Here is an 18,567-nt window from a genome sequence, read left to right as displayed (position 1 = left end):
AGGCCTCTCTGTGCTGCTGTAGGAACAGAGCCCTGCCACCCTGTCCACTCCTACTGCCTACAGCACATCTCCAACAGGGAGCAAGCTCTGTGTGCCATCTTCCTGGTGGGAATCCAAGTACCAAAACCTTAGCTTGATGGAACTGGACTCAGCCCTTTCAAGCTGGAGTCCTGCCTCTAGCTTATGGAGGAGGGAGGAGGCCTGACCTTTGTGAGACAGCTGTAGAGTTGGCCATAGAGATGGGGAGGGCTGCAGGCAGTTGAGGACATCTCAGTAAGGGGCATTCTGCCCTTAGGGCTGCTGCTGAGTGTGAGAAGAGGATTCAGTAGGAGACACTGGTCCAGCTCAGTACCAGTTCCCCTATGTGGGGCTGAAGGACATTTTGCTGTTGAAGCTGCCATGCATCAGCTGAAACTGCCAAGGGGCAGGACCTCTGTGACAGCTGGTTTATGCCATTGCAGGAGTCCATTCTGCCTTCCTCAGCCTGCACTTGGGAGCCTCATATTTTCATAGTTGGTAGGGTCGGAAGGGACCTAAGCAGATTATCAAGTCCGACCCCCTGTCGTGGGCAGGAAAGGATGCTGGGGTCAAACGACCCCAGCTAGGTGGTTGTCTAGCCTCCTTTGAAAGACCCCCAGGGTAGGGGCAAGCACCACTTCCCTTGGAAGTTGGTTCCAGCTCCTAGCCGCCCTGACTGTGAAGTAGTGCCTTCTGATGTCTAGCCTGTACCTACTCTCAGTCAACTTACGGCCGTTGTTCCTTGTTACTCCTGGTAGTGCTTAGGGGAACAGAAACCCTCCCGTTGCCTGCTGGTCCCCCTTGGCAAGTTTATAGGTGGCCACCAGATCCCCTCTCAGCCTTCTTTTGTGGAGGCTGAACAGGTTCAGATCCCTTAGCCTCTCCTCATAGGGTCTACCCTGCTGCCCCTTGATCATGCGAGTGGCCCTTCTCTGGACCCTCTCAATGCTGTCCACATCCCTCCTGATGTGCAGTGCCCAGAACTGGACGCAGTACTCCAACTGCGGCCTGACCAATGTCGCATAGAGGGGGAGGATCACCTCCTTGGACCTGCTTGAGATGCATCTGTGGATGCATGACAAAAGTGCGGTTAGCCTTCCTGACTGCGTCCCCACATTGGCAGCCCATGTTCATCTTGGAATCAATAGCGACTCCAAGATCCTTTTCTGCCTCTGTGCTGACAAGAAGGGAGTTCCCCAGCCTGTAGGTCTGCTGATGGTTCCTCCTCCCCAGGTGCAACACCTTGCACTTGTCCGTATTGAAACCCATCCTATTCTCATCCACCCACCTCTGTAACTTGTCCAGATTTAGTTATAGCCTGTCCCTCTTTTCTAGCGTGCTCACTTCTCCCCACGTCTTCGTGTCATCTGCGAACTTGAACAAGGTACTTTTCACCCCCTTGTCCAAGTCGCCAATGAAGATATTGAACAGTGTGGGCCCAAGGACCAAGACCTGGGGAACTCCACTGCCCACATCCCTCCAGGTCAAAAATGACCCGTCCACCACCACTCTCTGGGCGCAGCCTTCCAGTCAGTTTGCGACCTGTCTGACTGTGTAGGCGTAGACACCACAGTCGCCTAATTTTTTAATGAGGATGGGGTGAGAAACAGTGTCGAAGGCCTTCCTAAAGTCCAGAAAGACTACGTCCACCATGACACTTGCGTCCAAGGCTTTTGTGACCTGGTCGTAGAAGGCAACCAGGCTGGTCTGACAGGCCCTGCCTCTAATGAACCCATGTTGGTTGCCCTTAAGCATAATCTCCCCTGCTGGTCCCTTGAAGATGTGCAAGAGCTTCCCCAGGACCGAGGTAAGACTAACAGGCCTATAGTTTCCTGGGTCCTCTTTCCTCCCTTTTTTGAAAATGGGGACCACGTCAGCCCTTTTCCAGTCCTCTGGCACTTCGCCAGAGCACCATGAGTGCTCGTAAAGCCATGCCAGGGGTCCCGCAATGACCTCTGCCAGTTCCCTCAGCACTCTGGGGTAGAGATCGTCAGGACCTGCTAATTTGAATATGTCTAGTCCCTCCAGAAGTTCCCTGACTAGGTCCTTACTGACCCTGGGCCTGGCTGCGCCTCCCCTATGTCCATGCAGAATCCCAGTGCGGGGGCTGACCCGGTCCCTGCTCAGAAAAATGGAAGCAAAGAACCTGTTAAAGAGATTAGCTTTGTTGTCTGGTGCTACCACCAGATTACCAAGCATGTCCTGCTCATCTGGCCCCAATTGGGAGGATTCCTAGATGCTCTTAGCCAAGTGCTTTGTGGGGTGGGGGCAGAAGGAGTTTTTCAGAAATGCATGTTATTCCATGATGCCTCCTGCCCAGCTAGAATGACCTGAACCCAGTACTGCAAGGTCTTTCCTCCCCTGCCAGATTCAGCAGCTAGTCAGGAAAGGGGAGGCTGGTGCTCCAGGTTGTGCTTCAAAACATGAGATGAAAAATGAGCTTGTGTGGGAGAGGGTGGGTAAAGAAAGTGAGGAGGTAAAGCACAAAAAGTAGGAGAGTAGGAGAGCCACGTGGGGGCAGTAGTGCTCCACAGATCTTACTAGGGATCGGTTAGCTGCCAGCTAGGCTCCCAGCCACCCAGGTCCAGCCTCATGTCCACTCAGCTGAGGAAACAAGCAGTGAGGTGAGATGTTTGAACTAAGCACTGGTCCCTGCCCCATGACATTATCAGAGTCTGAGCTTTTATGATGGATCTTGGTCACCCTAAAAGGTGTGACCCCAGGATGTGGTTGGCTGCAATGGCAGAGGACCAGACTGATGCACAAGGCCCTAGGCAGTTCTATCTCCCCATAGGTGAGTCCATGCCTGGATGGGCTCCACGGGGGACCAGCTTTGCTAGGAACAGCAGTACTACAGCAGTGTCAGATCAGTAGGAGTCTCCCAGCTCTGCTGTTTCCACTGCCCCGATGAAGAAAAGTGCATATCTAACAGGCTGTAGGGCAAAAATTCTCAACCAGGTGAGACAACCACCTGAGGTGCTGTGATCCTTTTAAAAGGTGCTGCACACTATTTGCAGTGCTAGATGTGCAAACACCTATATGTGATTCACAAGATAAACTCAGAGTGTTCAAACAGGAATCCAGAGAGTCAAAATCATTTTGCCATGCTATGAGCTTTCTGAGTTCTTTGCAATAGGAGCATTGCTCTATTTTTCTGTAATCAAAAAAGACAAATGAAAGCTCAGTCTAGACGTTTTCTGAGGGAGTGCCTTGCGTCCCACAAGGTTAAAAAGCACTGATCTAGGCCCTGTGGTGTCCTGGAGTATGGCAAGAGGAAAGGGAGAGTGAAAAAGAAGTGCTCTCCATTTACTTGACAGATACCAGAGCCACCCAGCTCTTTCAAGCTGTCACCACTGGTTTGTTTTGCCATGCAGCACTGAATAGAGCAGCAAAATGGATGAGTCCCCAACTAGGAACCAAGGGTCTCCTGCCCATAGCAGAGTGAAGACATGAAGAGGGCGAGCCCAAGCAGCATGAAACACCAGCTCCCTGGGCCCTGCTCCCCAGCCCTGTGCAGATCAGATGTAGTTAAGAGCTGGATGCCTCACAGCTTTAGAAAATCCACTTGCACCTCTGTCTGCATCCTCAGGAGCCCAAATACCTTTATCTGTTCCTCCTCCAGCTTTGCTTCAGTTCCATCTGCAAAATTGTGACTGTGCCAGCATAACCTACAGAGGTTCTGTGAAGATAAACTTGTTACAGCGTGAGGCACTAAGATACTGCAATGATAAAGATCAGAAAAATGCCTGGGTTAGCTACAAGGGGCCCTCATCATGGGCCAAGGGGGAACAAAAGCAACCAAGCCCAAAGAGGGAGCTGTGCAAATACCAGGCACCCTCTCACATTCCCAGTGGGACATATGGGGCAGCTTTCTAAGATGAGGGGAAAAGGCATTCCCGCCAGTGGGGGCAGGCAGCTGGACAAGGGGCTTTGATGGGCTCCTAAGAAGCATGCAAAAGTGCCAGGCAAAGAGTGAGCTGGCAGCTGCTCACACAGTTGCTAACTGCTCTTGGCTCCTACCTACTGAGGCCAGGGCCGTGATGTGTTCATTTCTATCCAGAGCGCCAGCTGTCATGTGATGAGATCAGAATGTGGCTATTGATTGCAGATCACTGTGCAGCCCTCTCCGCATGCAGGGGGAGGGGAGCAGCAGCTGAGCGTCAGTCTCTGCAGTTGCCCAGGATGTTTCCCCCAGTGCCCAGGCAGAAGCAGCGAATGGGGGAGAGCCCCACTGCAACAGGGACAGGCTTTGCACAGCGGAGAATGCTGCAGTGTGCAGCCAGTCCACTCTGCAGCAGAATGAGCCAAGATGACCAATGGGGTATGTGACTGGTAAATTCAGGGAGAGGTGGGACTCTCCTGATTTCCATCCCTTCTGCAAAAGCACGAGCCTGCAAATTGGGGCTCTGAGGTCCTTGCCCCAGCTCTGCCACTGCCTGACTACATGCCAGACCCCTTCTCTGCACCCTGCCTCAGTTTCCCCATCTGTATGAGAGGAATGCAAGTAGTCCTTCAAGCCTGAGCACACTGGAATCAGAATCATGCTTCCCCCCCCAGCATGGCCCAGCTGCTTCCGCTTCACCTCTTCCCCAGCACTGTGGAGTAGGGAGGAGGGATAGGGCTCTTACTGGGCAGAACCAAGGGTATCTTGGTTCAGAGCATGCTTCAGCCTGTGCCTGTCCAGCAGGATGCACATGCTGAACCAAGTGCCCCTTGCACCTTGTTGGAGCTAGGCAGGGGGGAGATTATGTTTCAAGGCTGGGATTAGGCCAGAGGATTAAACTGCAGCAGCAGCTGCTGCTCCAGGGAGCATAGAATAAAATCATTAATTATAGGGACAAAGGAAGCCAGAGCTGCAACCCAAGAGGGAAAACCCCACACACATCTGCCCACAGGAAGTACCAGGGGGCACCTTTCCCACCTTTCCCCAGGGAGCTGACCTGGAGTATCCAGCAATGTAGGCAGCTCCTGCACAGCCCGCAACGCTATGGAGAGGCTGGGCATTCAGCTCTTGGCCAGGAGCCTCCCTAGATTCTCAAGGCAACCTCAGCCCTTATTCCACTTCAGATCAAAGGGACCTCTTTCTTTGGGGCTTGCAGTACCACTAATGCTAAAGCACCCAAACCGCACAAAGCAGCCACCCCTCCATCCTCTCCCATCCCCACACGGGCAGATAAATAAAAGTCAAAAGACTCAGCAAGCTGAACACAAGAGATGCTTTCCTTTGCTTTGTGCCCCTTTAGGACTGCACAGCAGAGACTGCTTGGGGGCATTTTCCAGCTTCTCTACAAGGTTAAGAAACATGCCCATCTCATATGATCACATGACTCCAAGAGCTGGAGCTAAGAGAGCCACTAAATAAATCCCCAAAGAAGGGGAAACACCAGATTCAGCCCCAAGAAGCAGGTGGGGGAACACTGGAACCTGAAGGTTGGAACCTCTGGGTCCCAGCAGCACCAGCCCAGCCCATCCCAGCAGCTAGCCAGAGTCAGAAACCCTTTCTTCCCTCAGCCCTTGGCCTTTCTCTTGGGTGCACGCAAACAGTAGTTACCAGGAGGCATTAGCAGATGGACCCTGACTGGTAAGGCAGGTCCCTAAACATCATGGCCCTGTCTTCCAGAACAGGAAATAAGGCTCTTCAGACAATGTCTTTTGGGCTACACAAATGAACCCCCTAATATTTAAAAGGCATACTGGCTCAAGTCAGACAACACATGTCAATACCAGTGGGAACAGTAACACTGGTAACTGCTGAGCAGGTAGCCAGGTACCTCTGGGAACTCCTTTCACAGGACAGTCCTGCCCCAGTCAACAAAGAGCAGACTGTACTCTTATGAGAGTGGTCTTGAACAAACACTATCATTTTCCACTCTCTGGACCAGACCTTGAAACCATCACCCGCTGCTGGCTCCAACCAGGTGCAAGGGGCACTTCTTGGCCCAGTACATGCATCTTCCTGAGCAGGCGTAGGCTGGCGGCTTCCCCCCAATCAGGATGCACACTCTGTGCCAGGTCACCCTTGGCCCTGCCCAGCAGGGTTCCAGCATGGGACCCAGCCCCTCCCCCTGCTCCATGATGCTGGGGAAAGAAATAGCAGAGGGCACCCTAGAAAGCAGTCTCGCCTGGTTGCTTTACCCCTTGAAGAGCAGGAAGCGGGTAAGCACCCCTGCACAACAACAGAACAGAGGACACTCTGCAAGCCAGTAAGCAAGACGTTCCCCAGATCTTGGCTTGCTGTCAGCATGGAGAGTGCCCAGCACACCACAGCCAAGGCCTACTTTTAAAATAGTTTATTTCTGGTCTTAAAATATACATCAGTTTGAAAATCTCAGAAAAAAGAGAGCGAGAACATGTTAGTTGCAGATTAACAGTCTGGAGTTGGGGGCTGAAGAGTAGGAGCTACTCTAGGCCCCCAGAGTCAATACTGCCCAAGATGAGTAGGAGTGCCAAGGGCAACGCATGCTGTCCCATGGGAGGTGCCTGGGAGCAGGCTGCTCTTCCACTCCTGGCTCTGCGCTCTGCTCTTGCCCAGTCGGATTCAGGAGATGGCACTGCAGGATAAGCAGGGAGCAGCTGGAGGTCAGGGGCACTCCCTTTGCCCCTCTTCACCCCCTCCCCACTTTGCTGCCAGTCTCCTGTGATCAAAGGCAGAAAGGCGATGAGCTTTGCCTGACACTGGCCCTCTCTACCTGCTCCAGCAACCAGGTGGCTTTAAGCACGGCCCTTGCAGGGGAGCCACACACCCCCAGCTGAAGCCATGAGTGGAAGCTGCTCTCACTATGACGGCTGTCACTGGGTCCCCCTACACTAACTGGCTCAAGTGACAAGGACCAGACAGCCAAGGCCAGGTCTGTGCCAACAGCACCACTGTTGCTCCCAGCATGAACTCGCAGCTCAGTGGGGAGCCACCAAGCAGCCTAGGAAATTTGAGAGTTAGCAAGCTGCTTTCACATGGGAGCAAGTCTGGGCCCCAGTGCCTGATCATCAGGAGAGCCCTTGGGACCAGGAGGCGGCAGCAGCAGCATGGACCCTGCAGCTTCTGCTCGAGGCATGGAGAACACACGAGAAAAAGAATGCAGCAATGGAGGAGTCAAGCAACGCAGGGCAGCCCCATCTCCAGGGCACTGAGGAATAGCACGTTGCAGGCTAAGCAGAGGCTCCCACCATCAACACTGATCTGTTAGCAAGTCCCACTGAGTCCCACATTGACACTAGCAAGCAGTACTTCCACACTGAGCTCAGTGGCAAGGAACAAGCCAAGTACACAGACTGCAGCTACAAACACTGCCCAAAGATGACCCATACAGAAAGCAGCCCCTGAAGGGTCCAGACACCCACAAGAGAAGGCAGCAATTCCCTTTCACAGGCCCTGGAGCCTCCAGGTGAGAGCCAAGATGTAGCTTAAGCTCTGTCTGCCATGAGCTGCAAACAGAAGGACTCAGGGAGGGGCACTGCCTACATGTCAGGAGTGGGATCCCTGGACAATTGCAACCTGCATCTTTGTATTGGCATGCAAGTGGAAGCTTCTTCCCTGCACAGAGGGCCTGCACTCTCCCCACTCAGCCTAAGAGCAAAGTGCCAACACAGAGGGAGGCAGGACGCCACCGCAGCACCTGGTTCAGAATACGAAGGAGCGGGGCTGTCTGCCCAGGGCTCCCATGGGGTAATACCTGTCATTGGAGATTCAAGTATTGGGGGGGGGGCGTACTGGAAGTAACTGACACCATGGTTCCAGCCCCAAAATAAAGACACCAACACTACAGACCTGTATCCCCCCCCAGCCCCCCAACTGCCCTTGAGACATGGAGCACAAAACACTGAGAAGGGAAACCAGACCAACACACAACACAGAAAGAAAAAATCAAAACAGAACAATCCACCCCCCAACACACACACACACACACAAAAGGCCCTGGATAGGCACTGGGGCCAGCCCGGAGCCCAGCCAGGAAGGGCACCCAGGCAGAGAGCCCTACAACAGGCCATGACTGGGCCAGAAAGTACCACCTAGCAGTGATGAGCACTGCTCCTCAGACCTCGCCCTCTCTCCCAGATAACCCTGGGCCTTACTGAGGCACTGCCCAGAGCAGTGCCACAGACCCAGCACTCTCCTTCACTGATTCTTGGCTCCATGCTCCCCTGGAGCAGGACACATCTGATTCTTGGATCCACATAGATCCTCTGCAGGAGGAAGCTCAGGAAGTGGGGGGAGAGGCTGTGGGCCCCTCTGGCAGGACTTGCTCACCACGCCCCCATGCCAACAGATGGGCTCCTGACCACCTTGCTCATTTATGGAGAAAGGGGTGGGGATGGGGGCAGGAAACACCACAAATTTTAAAACCAGAGGTCTGGCAGAAGAAAACGGGACCCCCCAAGAGCAGAGTGTTAGCACTATCCAAATGAGAGGCACAGGTCAGTGCGCCTGTACAGAGATGGGGACACACCCACCCCTCACAACATGCCTGGCTGGGTAACTGCAGGGCCCCAACTCAGGGAACCAGCCCAGGGCAGAGGGGATGAGGGCTCTCCCAGGGTGCTGTCTCCACAAGAGCCACGTGGTGGGGCTCCATGAGCCCACTGATGGGGCTCAACTTAAGATGCTCAAGAGGGAGGAGGAGCACCACCCCACCCTCTCCACACCCCATCCTCTCCACACAGGGTGGGAGAAGCAAAGCAAGGCAGCAAAAACAGAATGCCTACAAGCCACTGCTCCCAGACAGAACCAGGGGGATGGGCAGCAGGGAACACCCACCCGCTGGGAGAGTCCTAATGCCCCGCTCATGGCCTCGCAAGGGCAAGATGAAAACAAGCAAAACTCTTGCCTTACTGGCACAAGTTGAAAGGTTGGAGTAAAGCTGCAATGAGCACCAGAATGAAGATGAACATGACTGCTGTTGCCAAGGCAAGGAGGGGCACTGGCACAGGGATGAATGAGCAGGGGGGGGAGGACATGGACGACACACCAGGGTGAAGTGCCCAGATGAAGCACAAGGAGCAGACACAGAGCCCAGTGTGCTAGTACATGCACACCCGAGCATGTATTCTGATGCTGTGGGTGTGAGGAGCCAAGGGCGGATCCCAACTCCTCTGAGTACCAAAAGCAAAATAAATAGAAAGCATTAGGTGCTGAGCCTGGGGTCATCCTCTCCACCCCCACCCTTGGGTGAAGGGTGCTGGACACCCCCATTCCTGTGGAGGCAGCTACAGCACTGCACCTGGGTGCTGCTTCCTCCCCAGCCTCAGTTGAGCAGGTTGCCCTGCTCCTGGGCTTGTGTCAGGCTGTCCTTGCGGTGGAGATGGTGGACCCCCATCCTTTTGGGGCTGCGGTGTGGCCGGCCAGAGGGAAGCTTGCCCCTGCACTCCCCGCTCTCCTCCAGGGTGCCCACATGGCTGCTCTCTTTGCTCCCTTGGAGCAGGATTTCCCTTTCCTCTGCTGGGCTCCCAGGCGAGCCCAGGTCCACATAGCTCTTGCTCTTTGGAGGGGGGCTGTTAGGCTCAGCAGTGCTTCCTCCACTGCCCTGGAGCAACTTCTGGGCCTCGTCCTGGGAGAAGTCCATACCATAGTCAGAGAAGTGGCTCCTGCGGGCCCGAGACTCAGTGCTGTCAGTGTCCACGCTCGAGTCCCGGCTCACAGTCCAGCTGCAGCTCTGCGCAGACTCCTCGCCATCTGAGTAGGCAGAAACCGCCCTGCCCAGCTCCTGCATGGAGCGGCTGAAGCGCTTCTGGAGCTCTGGCGCTGTGTCGCAGCTGAAGGCAGTGCGGTTCACCAGCACCCGCTCCGAGGTGGGGGGTGCCTTGTCCACAAACATCCGCTGCCAGTTGGCCAGGAGGTCTTCCTCAGAGCTGGCAGAGCTGGCGAAGGCGCTGGGGATCTGGGGTGGGCTGCTGAAAGGGCTGCTCTGTGAGGAGCCATGGGCCCGTGCCGCTTTGGGTGAGGGCTGGTAGGAGCAGCTGGAGCCTGAGTGGCGCCCCTCAGAGGCAGGGCTATTGGGGAGTGTCCGGTGCCTGTCACAACTCTCGTCCTCGCTCTGTACCAGGCTCAGGGAGATGGCCTGCCGTGTGGCATAGGTGCAGTTGGGCAGGGGGCTGTTCTTCGGGATCCTCACCTTGTCCTCTGAGAATTCAATCACCTTGCGCCCTGGGTACATGGGGTGGGGAGGGGAGGGCGTGGGGTAGGGGCTCAACTTCTCAAAGGCAGGTGCCTCCTCTGTCAAGCTCTCCCCACTGCTCTGTGGTTTGCAGCCTCCGTTCTGCTGCTTTCCAGCCTCTCCTCCCTCCTTCCCAGGCAGGCCTGGGCTGGGGCAGGCATCAGGCACACCTCCTCCACTCATGTCCACATGCACAAAGACATCCTCAGCCATGGGGCAATTGCCACTGCTGGATTTGGCAGAGTTCAGCACCAATGACTCGGGCTTCTCCAGGACTCTGGCAATGACTGAGGTGGGCACAACATCAGATGGGGCCAGGGTGTGCGTTGCCTCCTGGCCAGGGCCTGGGGGATCCTGAGTGCTGTGAAGGTGCTTGTTGACCATGTCCTGCAGCTCGTAGGGAAGCTGTGGAGAAGGAGAGAGGGCATCAAGCAGTGGCTGAGACAGCATCTCAGATTCCACAATGCCAGGACAGGCTGGGACAAGACACAAAGCAGCAAATACAACACTTGCTCCACCAAGCAAGAGCAAACACCCTGCAGTGCTGCACACACTACATTCCCCTGTCCCCAAGCACTTCAGAACATCTCCCTGTAGAACAGGCCCTTGGCTCCCCAGCAGAGTTAACTGAAGGCAGCTGTGGATGGAGCCCACAGGAGCCCACACCAGGCCTGACCGATGGACCCCATTCAAAAGAAGAAACAAGACAGCGCACACGGCTCGGGCCTCTCAACTCCTGGGCTGGAGTGGAGGCCTAGACAATGCACATTCAACAAAGAGAGCTATTGATCTGTGGAAAAAATGAGCTGGTGGCTGCACTGAAGTGACTGAACAGCTCCCAGTGCCAGGATCCACAGCTCTCAGGGCCCCAGCAGTAATTACAGCCCCGCTGTCTTGGCAGCCTGCCCTGTTCTGGGATCAGAATCAATGGCTGTCCTAGCACTTCCCAACTCTCACCCTGCCCAGTCGCCTTGCCGAGGCATCAATGCCTGGGCAGGAGCAAACTCTGGCTGACTCCTCCACCTTGCAGAGGTTTAGTTCCTGGGGCCGAGCTCTCAAATCCAGGAGAGATGACACTCAGAGGGAGTCAAGAACCCAGGGAACAGTTCACTCACATCTAGGACTGGAATCTAGTAAGGGGTTAGCACCAACACTCACACTGCCTAGCCAGGCTCCATAGATCTATTCCACTCCCCAGCATCTTGCCTATTAAACACTGTTGTCCATTGATAGGCAGGGATAGGAAAGTGGCAATGAAGATAAGCAGAATCCCTGCTGCAACATGCCAACACCTAAGACTGTCAGAGCTGGACCAAGAGGGACCCTGCATACAGACAAGTGGGTCCCCAGTGTGGCTAGAGCTGGGCACAAAGCAGGTTTCTTTACAACTGCTCCGTTCCACTCTACCTCCACTGGCATCTGAGTGAGGCCTGGCTCTCTGGGCAGAATGCAAACCTCCTGTGAGGGGAGACAGCTGGGAGAGGTCAAGGTTACCACAGCAGTAACTGATACAATGACCTCAGGAGTGCTAATTTGAGACACGTCTGGGGAACGACATATCAGTCACCTGCTAGTTCACGAAACGAGCACCAGGGGTTTGCCGAGAGGAACCTCTAAGGGGCTAGGGAACAATGAACATACAGGATGAGAATAATGGCGCTGAAGCCCGCCCACTGCTTCAGGTGCATGAAACGTCAGGATGAATGTGAAATACCCTAGGCCTAGGTGCCTCACTCACCCACCAGGGCAAGGCAGGGCAGCATGGGACGGGCTATGCTGGTCCCCAGGCCCACACACGCAAGGTTCTGGCCTCCTGCATTCATGAAGCTCAAACACCCGTTCTGGGTTGAGAAGTACTCGCCAGGGCTGGGAGCTGACATACTGGTTGACACCCCAAGTCTTCTCTTCCACCTCACAACCCCAGCAAGTGTGAGGGAACCTGGCACAGGGGACCCTTCAATGGCAGATCAGCCAGCTAGGTCCTCAGCAGACAGCACAGGCCTCACATATGGCCAGGTGATAAGCAGAAGTGGACAAAGAGGCAAGCGAGAGGCCTGTTTTCCTGCCAGCTCCCACCAGGCACCCAAAAGGCTATCAAATTCAAAGCTATTATGCCCGAAACACCCCACCCCCCCATGCCCTGGAAAGGCAGCTTTTTATGACAGTTTCGACAGAGATGTGAAATGGAGCTGGTGTGAAAGGGGAGCCAGAAGGGGTCTCAGACTGCCTCACTCTCCTCTCACTTCTGCCTGATGCCTATGGGAGGGAGGTCACTGGGACACACCCAGTGCTCAGGAAGCTCCCTCTCCACACCCAGAGGAAAAGGCAACCCTGTGTCAAGTGAGGGCCAGGCACAGAGGGGCTATGAGCCCTTCCCCACCCCCTCTGCAGAGCTGCTACTTACATCAGCAAACTTGTGGTTCCTGAAGTGGGACTTGTTGCACTTTAGCAGCTGCACTGCCAGGTTACAGTCCTGCCGGTATCGCTCCTGCCAAGAAGGGGACAAGCATGGGGATGGGAGAGTTGCACCAGCCTCACCTTACCACCTTCACTCACACCCAACCTGAACAGACACTCACAGAAGGGCAGTCTACTCACAACAGGGCTTCTCTGTCCCCATCCTCACAAGGCTCTCCCACAGGTCAGTACAGCTATCTGCACTCCAGCTGACATGCTCAACACTCTCCCTTCACTCCTAACTTACAACCTGTCTCTGTATTTAGCCTCTCACTCCTGGGAGTTTGTACTGTCCCATATGTAGTCCCTCCCCCTCCCACCCCAGACCTCTTAACCCAACCAGGCAGAGTTCACCCTTCAGACAACCCCCAGGTTATTGTCACTACTCTTAACTCCCTCCAACCAGTCTCATAAGGAGGTACCCAGAATCACATGCAGTACACCAAACCTGTGGAGAAGGCCCCTCGCCACTGCCACCTCTGATCAGGGAATACCAGCCTTTTGTTTCCCAGTACACCTGTTCTGCCACCAAATCACACTGCAAATTCCAATCTCGTTCACTCCTGACTCCCACTTTCCAACTTCCACATTGCTGTCTCCTGCTTTCTCCCCCCTCCATACACACCCATCCTCACTGATGCTTACAGCTCCCCAAAACTGTCTGCGTGTTAGTCCCTCTTATTCTCCTTATCCCCCCAGCCCCCCCGCCTCCTCCCCTCCCTGCCATAAGTTATTCGTGAAGAAGCTAAAGAACAGACATCACAGACATCAGTCAAGGGCTCCAAATGACGCTTACATTTAGTTCCTCCAGTTTATTGACAGTGGTTTTGGCATCCAACAGCTTATTAGTAAGCTCCACAATCTCCCAGTCCAGCGTCTTCCGGTCCATCTCTGCCTTTTTAATCTGGGACACAAGAACACGAGGTGTCAATCTCACCAGCACAGGGCGCCTCTCGCCCTGCCTCACCCAAGCACAGCACAAATGTGTTGAGCTCAGGACGAAGCCTTCAGACGGACAAGGAGCAGCCTGGCTCGCCACAGAGGGAGGGACTCTAATGGCGCACAGAGCCAGCCACCCTGTGCTGGCTTTGGAGAATACATGCCATGATTGTCAGCTAGTGAAGCAAGGGAGTTTGATCCTTCCCAGCACAGTGGCTCCTTCTACACCTGCTGCAGCAACACTGTTCAGAGACTGAAGTCCCTCTCAGCCTTGGAGTCAAGACTGGGATACAGGGATGTCAGGGGAGGAGCTCACCCTCATGCTTCCCTGGAGACATACCAGACTGCCAACCCAAAGCCTTCACCAGTAGCAAAGGTCACTCTCCAAGTGTCTGAGAGCCTTTCCTCCCCTGACTCTAGGCAACAGGACAAGATGCTGCCCAGAGAACGCACGGGAGTCAGTGCTGACTCAGCAGGTAAAAGGCTCTGTTTCTTCAGAAGAGCTCAGGATTTGTTTTGGTGTGAAAAAGGGTCTGTCTACAGCTTTTTCTGGGACTTGCTTAATGCTGTCCCAAAGGCAGGAACACTTCTTCAGAAGCTTCCACTTAGGGGGAAATATAGCCAAGGAGGCTAACAGCAGTCAGAGGGACCAGCTCCTCTACCTGCCCCAAATGGGCTACAGAAGCCCTGTCAATGTGACCAACATAGTCCAACTGTGGGCAGCAGTGAGACCAGGGTGCAGCGTAACAAGCAGAGCAGGACATGAGGATAAGATGTTTCTGAAACATGGGCCAACTCATCAGGCACCTGCACATTAACTTCTGGAAGCTCCTGGTGCTAAGGCTAGAACTACACGTGCATCCTATGTTAAGTGCAGGCAATCAGGTACTGATGGCTCGCACTGGTGTCTGTTTGTCTACAGCAGGGATGGCCAAAGCGGGCTCATGGCTACCCTCACCTCTAACAGTGCTTCAGCCTATGGGCACAATGCTCCCAGCATGCAATGCTCCAGCCAGATCACAAACAGTGCTCACATTCAGCTGGAGCAGTGCATGCTAGGACCTGCTGCCTCTATGGGCAGCTGTGTTGCTGGATACCAGGTGAACCCTTGGCCAGACAAGACTGGGGCCCCTCGATCTGGGATGGTGCGTGCGTGACTGACAATGAAACTGACAGGCTGAGACATGTAAAGAGGAGAAAGAAAAAAAACACACAAACGAAAGACGCAACTGCAAAGATCCAGCTTTGGCTGAGAGAGGCCTGAGAGGTGAGCGCACCCAGCGTGCGCCACGGCAGCATGGGGAGGAGAGAGAGAGGGAGGGAGAGAAAAGAAACAGCCATGAGCGTTATGAATGTACACAGTAGACACAAACACACATACACACACACATGCTGGCTCTGTTTTGACAACCCCCACTGACACCCACCCCCAGGGGCAGCTCCCTCCCCTGTCCTCAGGGAGCATCACATCCCTATCACCTGGAAAAGGTGCTGATCCAACATGGTGGAGTTAGGTGCAGTTACACTGAGAGGAAGCCAAGCTCAGGGGCATGACAAAGTGGGGTCCACACAAATGAAGTAACCATCTCAGGACACCAGGCTCGGACTGGGGAACCACTGTCAAAACCTCCCTCTTCAGCTGCAGCAATCCCTAGCCCCCTGATTCCTCACCCCAAAGACAATCTCTGTAACATCCCAAACACCCCCCACCTCCTCTTGAGAGAGAGGCTTAGGAGGTCATACCAGGGTATGCAGCTTCTCCTCCAGGTCCTGATTGGTTCTCTGGGAAGCAGTGTAACTGTTCTGTAACCTAAACAGAGACATGAATGTCCAGGAGAGAAGGAATCCAGGCCATCAATTCAAGTCCTCTCCACAGCCCAAATGCCAGACATGCAGAAACACTGCTTGCCTCAAAGCAGACAGCCAGGCATGCTAATACTATACCCAGCTTTGCCACATGATGTCTGATCCCTTCAGACCTCAAACTAAGCAGGGCTGAGCTGAGCCAATCCTTGGATGGGAGACCTCCCCCAAGGAAACCACAAAAGGCAACTACTCCAGATGGATGTCTCAATACTGGGTGCTTTGCTCCAAGTCAGCCCTGACCAGCACAGTCAAAGACAGTGGGAACTAAAGGAGGGAATGTTATTTTTGGGTGAGACACAAACATGCACCCCACCCCCCAGTCATTCGTGATCCTCTGGCCCCTTTTTAACTGTCAGAAAATTCACGTTAACCCTAGAATCTAGGCCAAATTCCAGCTTGGCCCTTTCACTGTGTCTAATAACTAACTCGACAAATTCCCTTTTCACTTCCTCCCTGCCCTGTACTGTGGCATGGTGTTCCTCTGCTCCACCCCAGAGGCAGCTGCCTTACAATCATAGGCACAGAGCAACTCTCCTAATCCTTTCTTGTGAGTGGCATATCACTGGGGATGCTGCATGCCTCAGGTTAAAACACCCCAAGCGTGGCCTTCACCAACCAAACAGCTGAGCAAGCCTTTGGTTAAAGTACGCTCTCCAGGTCCCAATCCTCTCCTTTTCTTATTCTCCATACCTACGGAACTTGTCCTTGAACTTCTCCAGCTCTTCACGGTTCTGGCCCAGCTCCATCTCCAGGTAGTCCTGGCCAGACTCCAGCTCCCTCTCCATTGCCTCCATCTTGCTGGTGACATAAGCCAGCCGCCGACGCAGCTCCTCATTCTCATGCTGCAGGAGCCTGAAGCACAGGGGAGCAAGGCATTGCTCAGCAAGTGCCCCAGGCTGCAGGTCTCATGCCAACACCTGACCCACTCCAGGATCCTGAGAGCAGGGGCTACACCACAGGCAGCCAGGGTATTCCTACGCTATTCTTGTGGGACCGGTGATTGGAATGGTTCCTGTTTCCAGTTTAACTCAACTCCTCCAAAGTGTATGTGTGTACTGGAGGGGTGGGAGAGAACAGCCATTTCCCCACACAGACCTTTGTGATGTGAAGTGATTCTTTTAGTGGAAACATCTCAGGCCCCCTCTCCCAGAGCCACTGATCAATGCGTATCACAGGGAGGTAAAACATGTGGCTGTGTACATGCTCACCCTTGGAGGGATCTGGTTAGGCTTTAGTGGAGCAACCCTGTTCCAAACTCTAGGGCAGGGATGTTGGGGAAGCTTTACAGGTCAAGAACAAAGCGCATGGACAGCTGCTGAACCACCTTTATCCTTCTGAGCGGCTGCCTATCGCAAACTGCTGGCAGGGGTGTTGAGAGCAATGCACAGCAGCCCAGCCATCCATGTCACTGGCTCCCTCTCAGGTTACGGCATTTGGATAAAGCCTGCTAGCCAGATGGGCTGCACGGCTCCGGTGTCCCTCAGCAGAGAATGAAACCCACTCAATAATTCATCCCAGCCCAGCCTACAGCAGCTGGACATACAAGAGCTGTTGAAAACCCTCTCATCCTAAACATGTAGTGGAGGGGGCCAGCAAGCAGAACTGGCAGAGATAGATATGTCTATTGCAGGGAGATGCTCCAGCAGGCTTCCACAGATCCTGTTACAATGCCACAGACTCTCTTCTTGCCAAACCAAGGAAGACACTTGCTCAAGTGGGTGCCTGACACTTCAAACCATAATGCTCTCACCGTGCTCCATAGCACAGAGACAGAGCTGCTCTCCAACTGAACCACTTTGCTGTTCACAGGGATTCTGAGGAATAGGGAACAAAAGCTGCCTCCTATCAGTACCTATCCATAACTGCAGCAAGATGCCACAACTTCATTTGCTTTAGCAATTGAATCACACAGAAGTGGTGGCATTGAGTTTTCTCCCCCTTGCTGATGTGGGGGGGGAGAGTTAGTTACAATTAAAGGTGTCTGTACCATCACCCCTCAATTATGAGGGTGCTAAAGACAGCCTATGCTACATTTCCTAAATAATTACACACCTACTGATTTTGACTGAGAAGTGGGAGAACCATTCCACTGACTAGGCAACTATACTCAGCAAGCGCTCCCCAAGGAACATGGGAAAACAAAGCAGAATCTGACCAGGTGAACAGAAGAAAACCCTGCCCAAGACTCGCTAAACAACTTAGAGGGGAAACTCATCTTGTACACCTAAAGACACATGTGCAAGTGTAAGTCAATGGTACAGAAGGTGCTGGCAATCAGTGAGCACAAAGAAATGCCAGGGTGGCCAGAGTATGAGTGGAGAACCAAACACTTACTTCATCCTTTCTGCGTCTGTCAAGGGCTCCTGTGCAGAGAAGAAAAGAGTTGTAAGATTCTCTCAAGGCATGAGTCACTCGCGCACAGGCATCCAGAGGCAAAATCCAAGGAAATGATCCCCCCATGTCATGCCTGGTTAAGAAAGCTGGCCTCTGCACACACTACTTCTTAACCAGGCTGATATCAAGATAGTCCACGTGGTTTATCTCAGGGAAAACACTGCTCTGTGTTAAAGCAAAGGCCAGCAGAGATTGTGTGGCTGTCCTGCCCCAACCTGCAATTTGAAGGACTCCCAAAACCCACACCCCCATGCCTGCTGCCTCATTCCTCTGCAGCCTCACAGCAAGTCTCAGTGAAAATCCCTTAGGCCAGCACACCCTAAAACCTCTGAACCATTCACTACCAATTGGTTACAATTGTTTGAGAGCTGGAAAGAACCACTTCCATCAACTTCCCCTGATAATTCTGTACTGACTGTTTCTTGATACACAGCTGGAGCAGGTCACGCTACAGCCAAATTCCTAGGTACCTCTTGGCTCCAAACCAGAAGGTGAAGTGCTATATGCCAGCCAGCCTGCTTCCTGGAAGGGCCTTGCACCCTGGAGCAAGCTCTCTGCATTTGTGGGATAATAAGAACTGAGGAGGAACTTCCAATGACCCTTCAAGGCCTTTTTTAAAGCCCTGGTTGTCCTCAGGGAACCCCTGGGACACTGCTGCTTCCTTGAGCTGTTTAATGGGGAATACCAGATGGAGGCCCCAAACCTTGGCTAAGCAAAGCTTCTTTCAGCAGGAAGGTTCCCAAGA

The 18,567-nt window shown here is 53.8% G+C and overlaps 1 protein-coding gene across 7 annotated transcripts in view; it reads right to left on the bottom strand.

Annotated features, from left to right (window-relative positions):
• Nucleotides 1-6,293: 6,293 nt before the first annotated feature.
• The window catches only part of TJAP1 (tight junction associated protein 1), a 47,562-nt gene continuing 35,288 nt past the window's right edge, over nt 6,294-18,567 (bottom strand). For all 7 annotated transcript variants that reach the window (XM_019500609.2, XM_014600077.3, XM_014600078.3 and 4 more), the window contains 6 exons: nt 17,763-17,791; nt 16,119-16,280; nt 15,306-15,372; nt 13,420-13,527; nt 12,571-12,654; nt 6,294-10,571 (listed from right to left, as the gene is read on the bottom strand). In XM_019500609.2, the coding sequence (XP_019356154.1) occupies nt 9,258-10,571; nt 12,571-12,654; nt 13,420-13,527; nt 15,306-15,372; nt 16,119-16,280; nt 17,763-17,791 (1,764 nt within the window). In that variant the 3' untranslated portion in view covers nt 6,294-9,257. The remainder of the gene's footprint in view (nt 10,572-12,570; nt 12,655-13,419; nt 13,528-15,305; nt 15,373-16,118; nt 16,281-17,762; nt 17,792-18,567) is intronic.

Source organism: Alligator mississippiensis, chromosome 1 (assembly GCF_030867095.1).
Source record: "Alligator mississippiensis isolate rAllMis1 chromosome 1, rAllMis1, whole genome shotgun sequence".
In the NCBI taxonomy this organism is placed as follows: Eukaryota; Metazoa; Chordata; order Crocodylia; family Alligatoridae; genus Alligator; species Alligator mississippiensis.
This window is presented reverse-complemented; position numbering and strand designations above follow the sequence as displayed.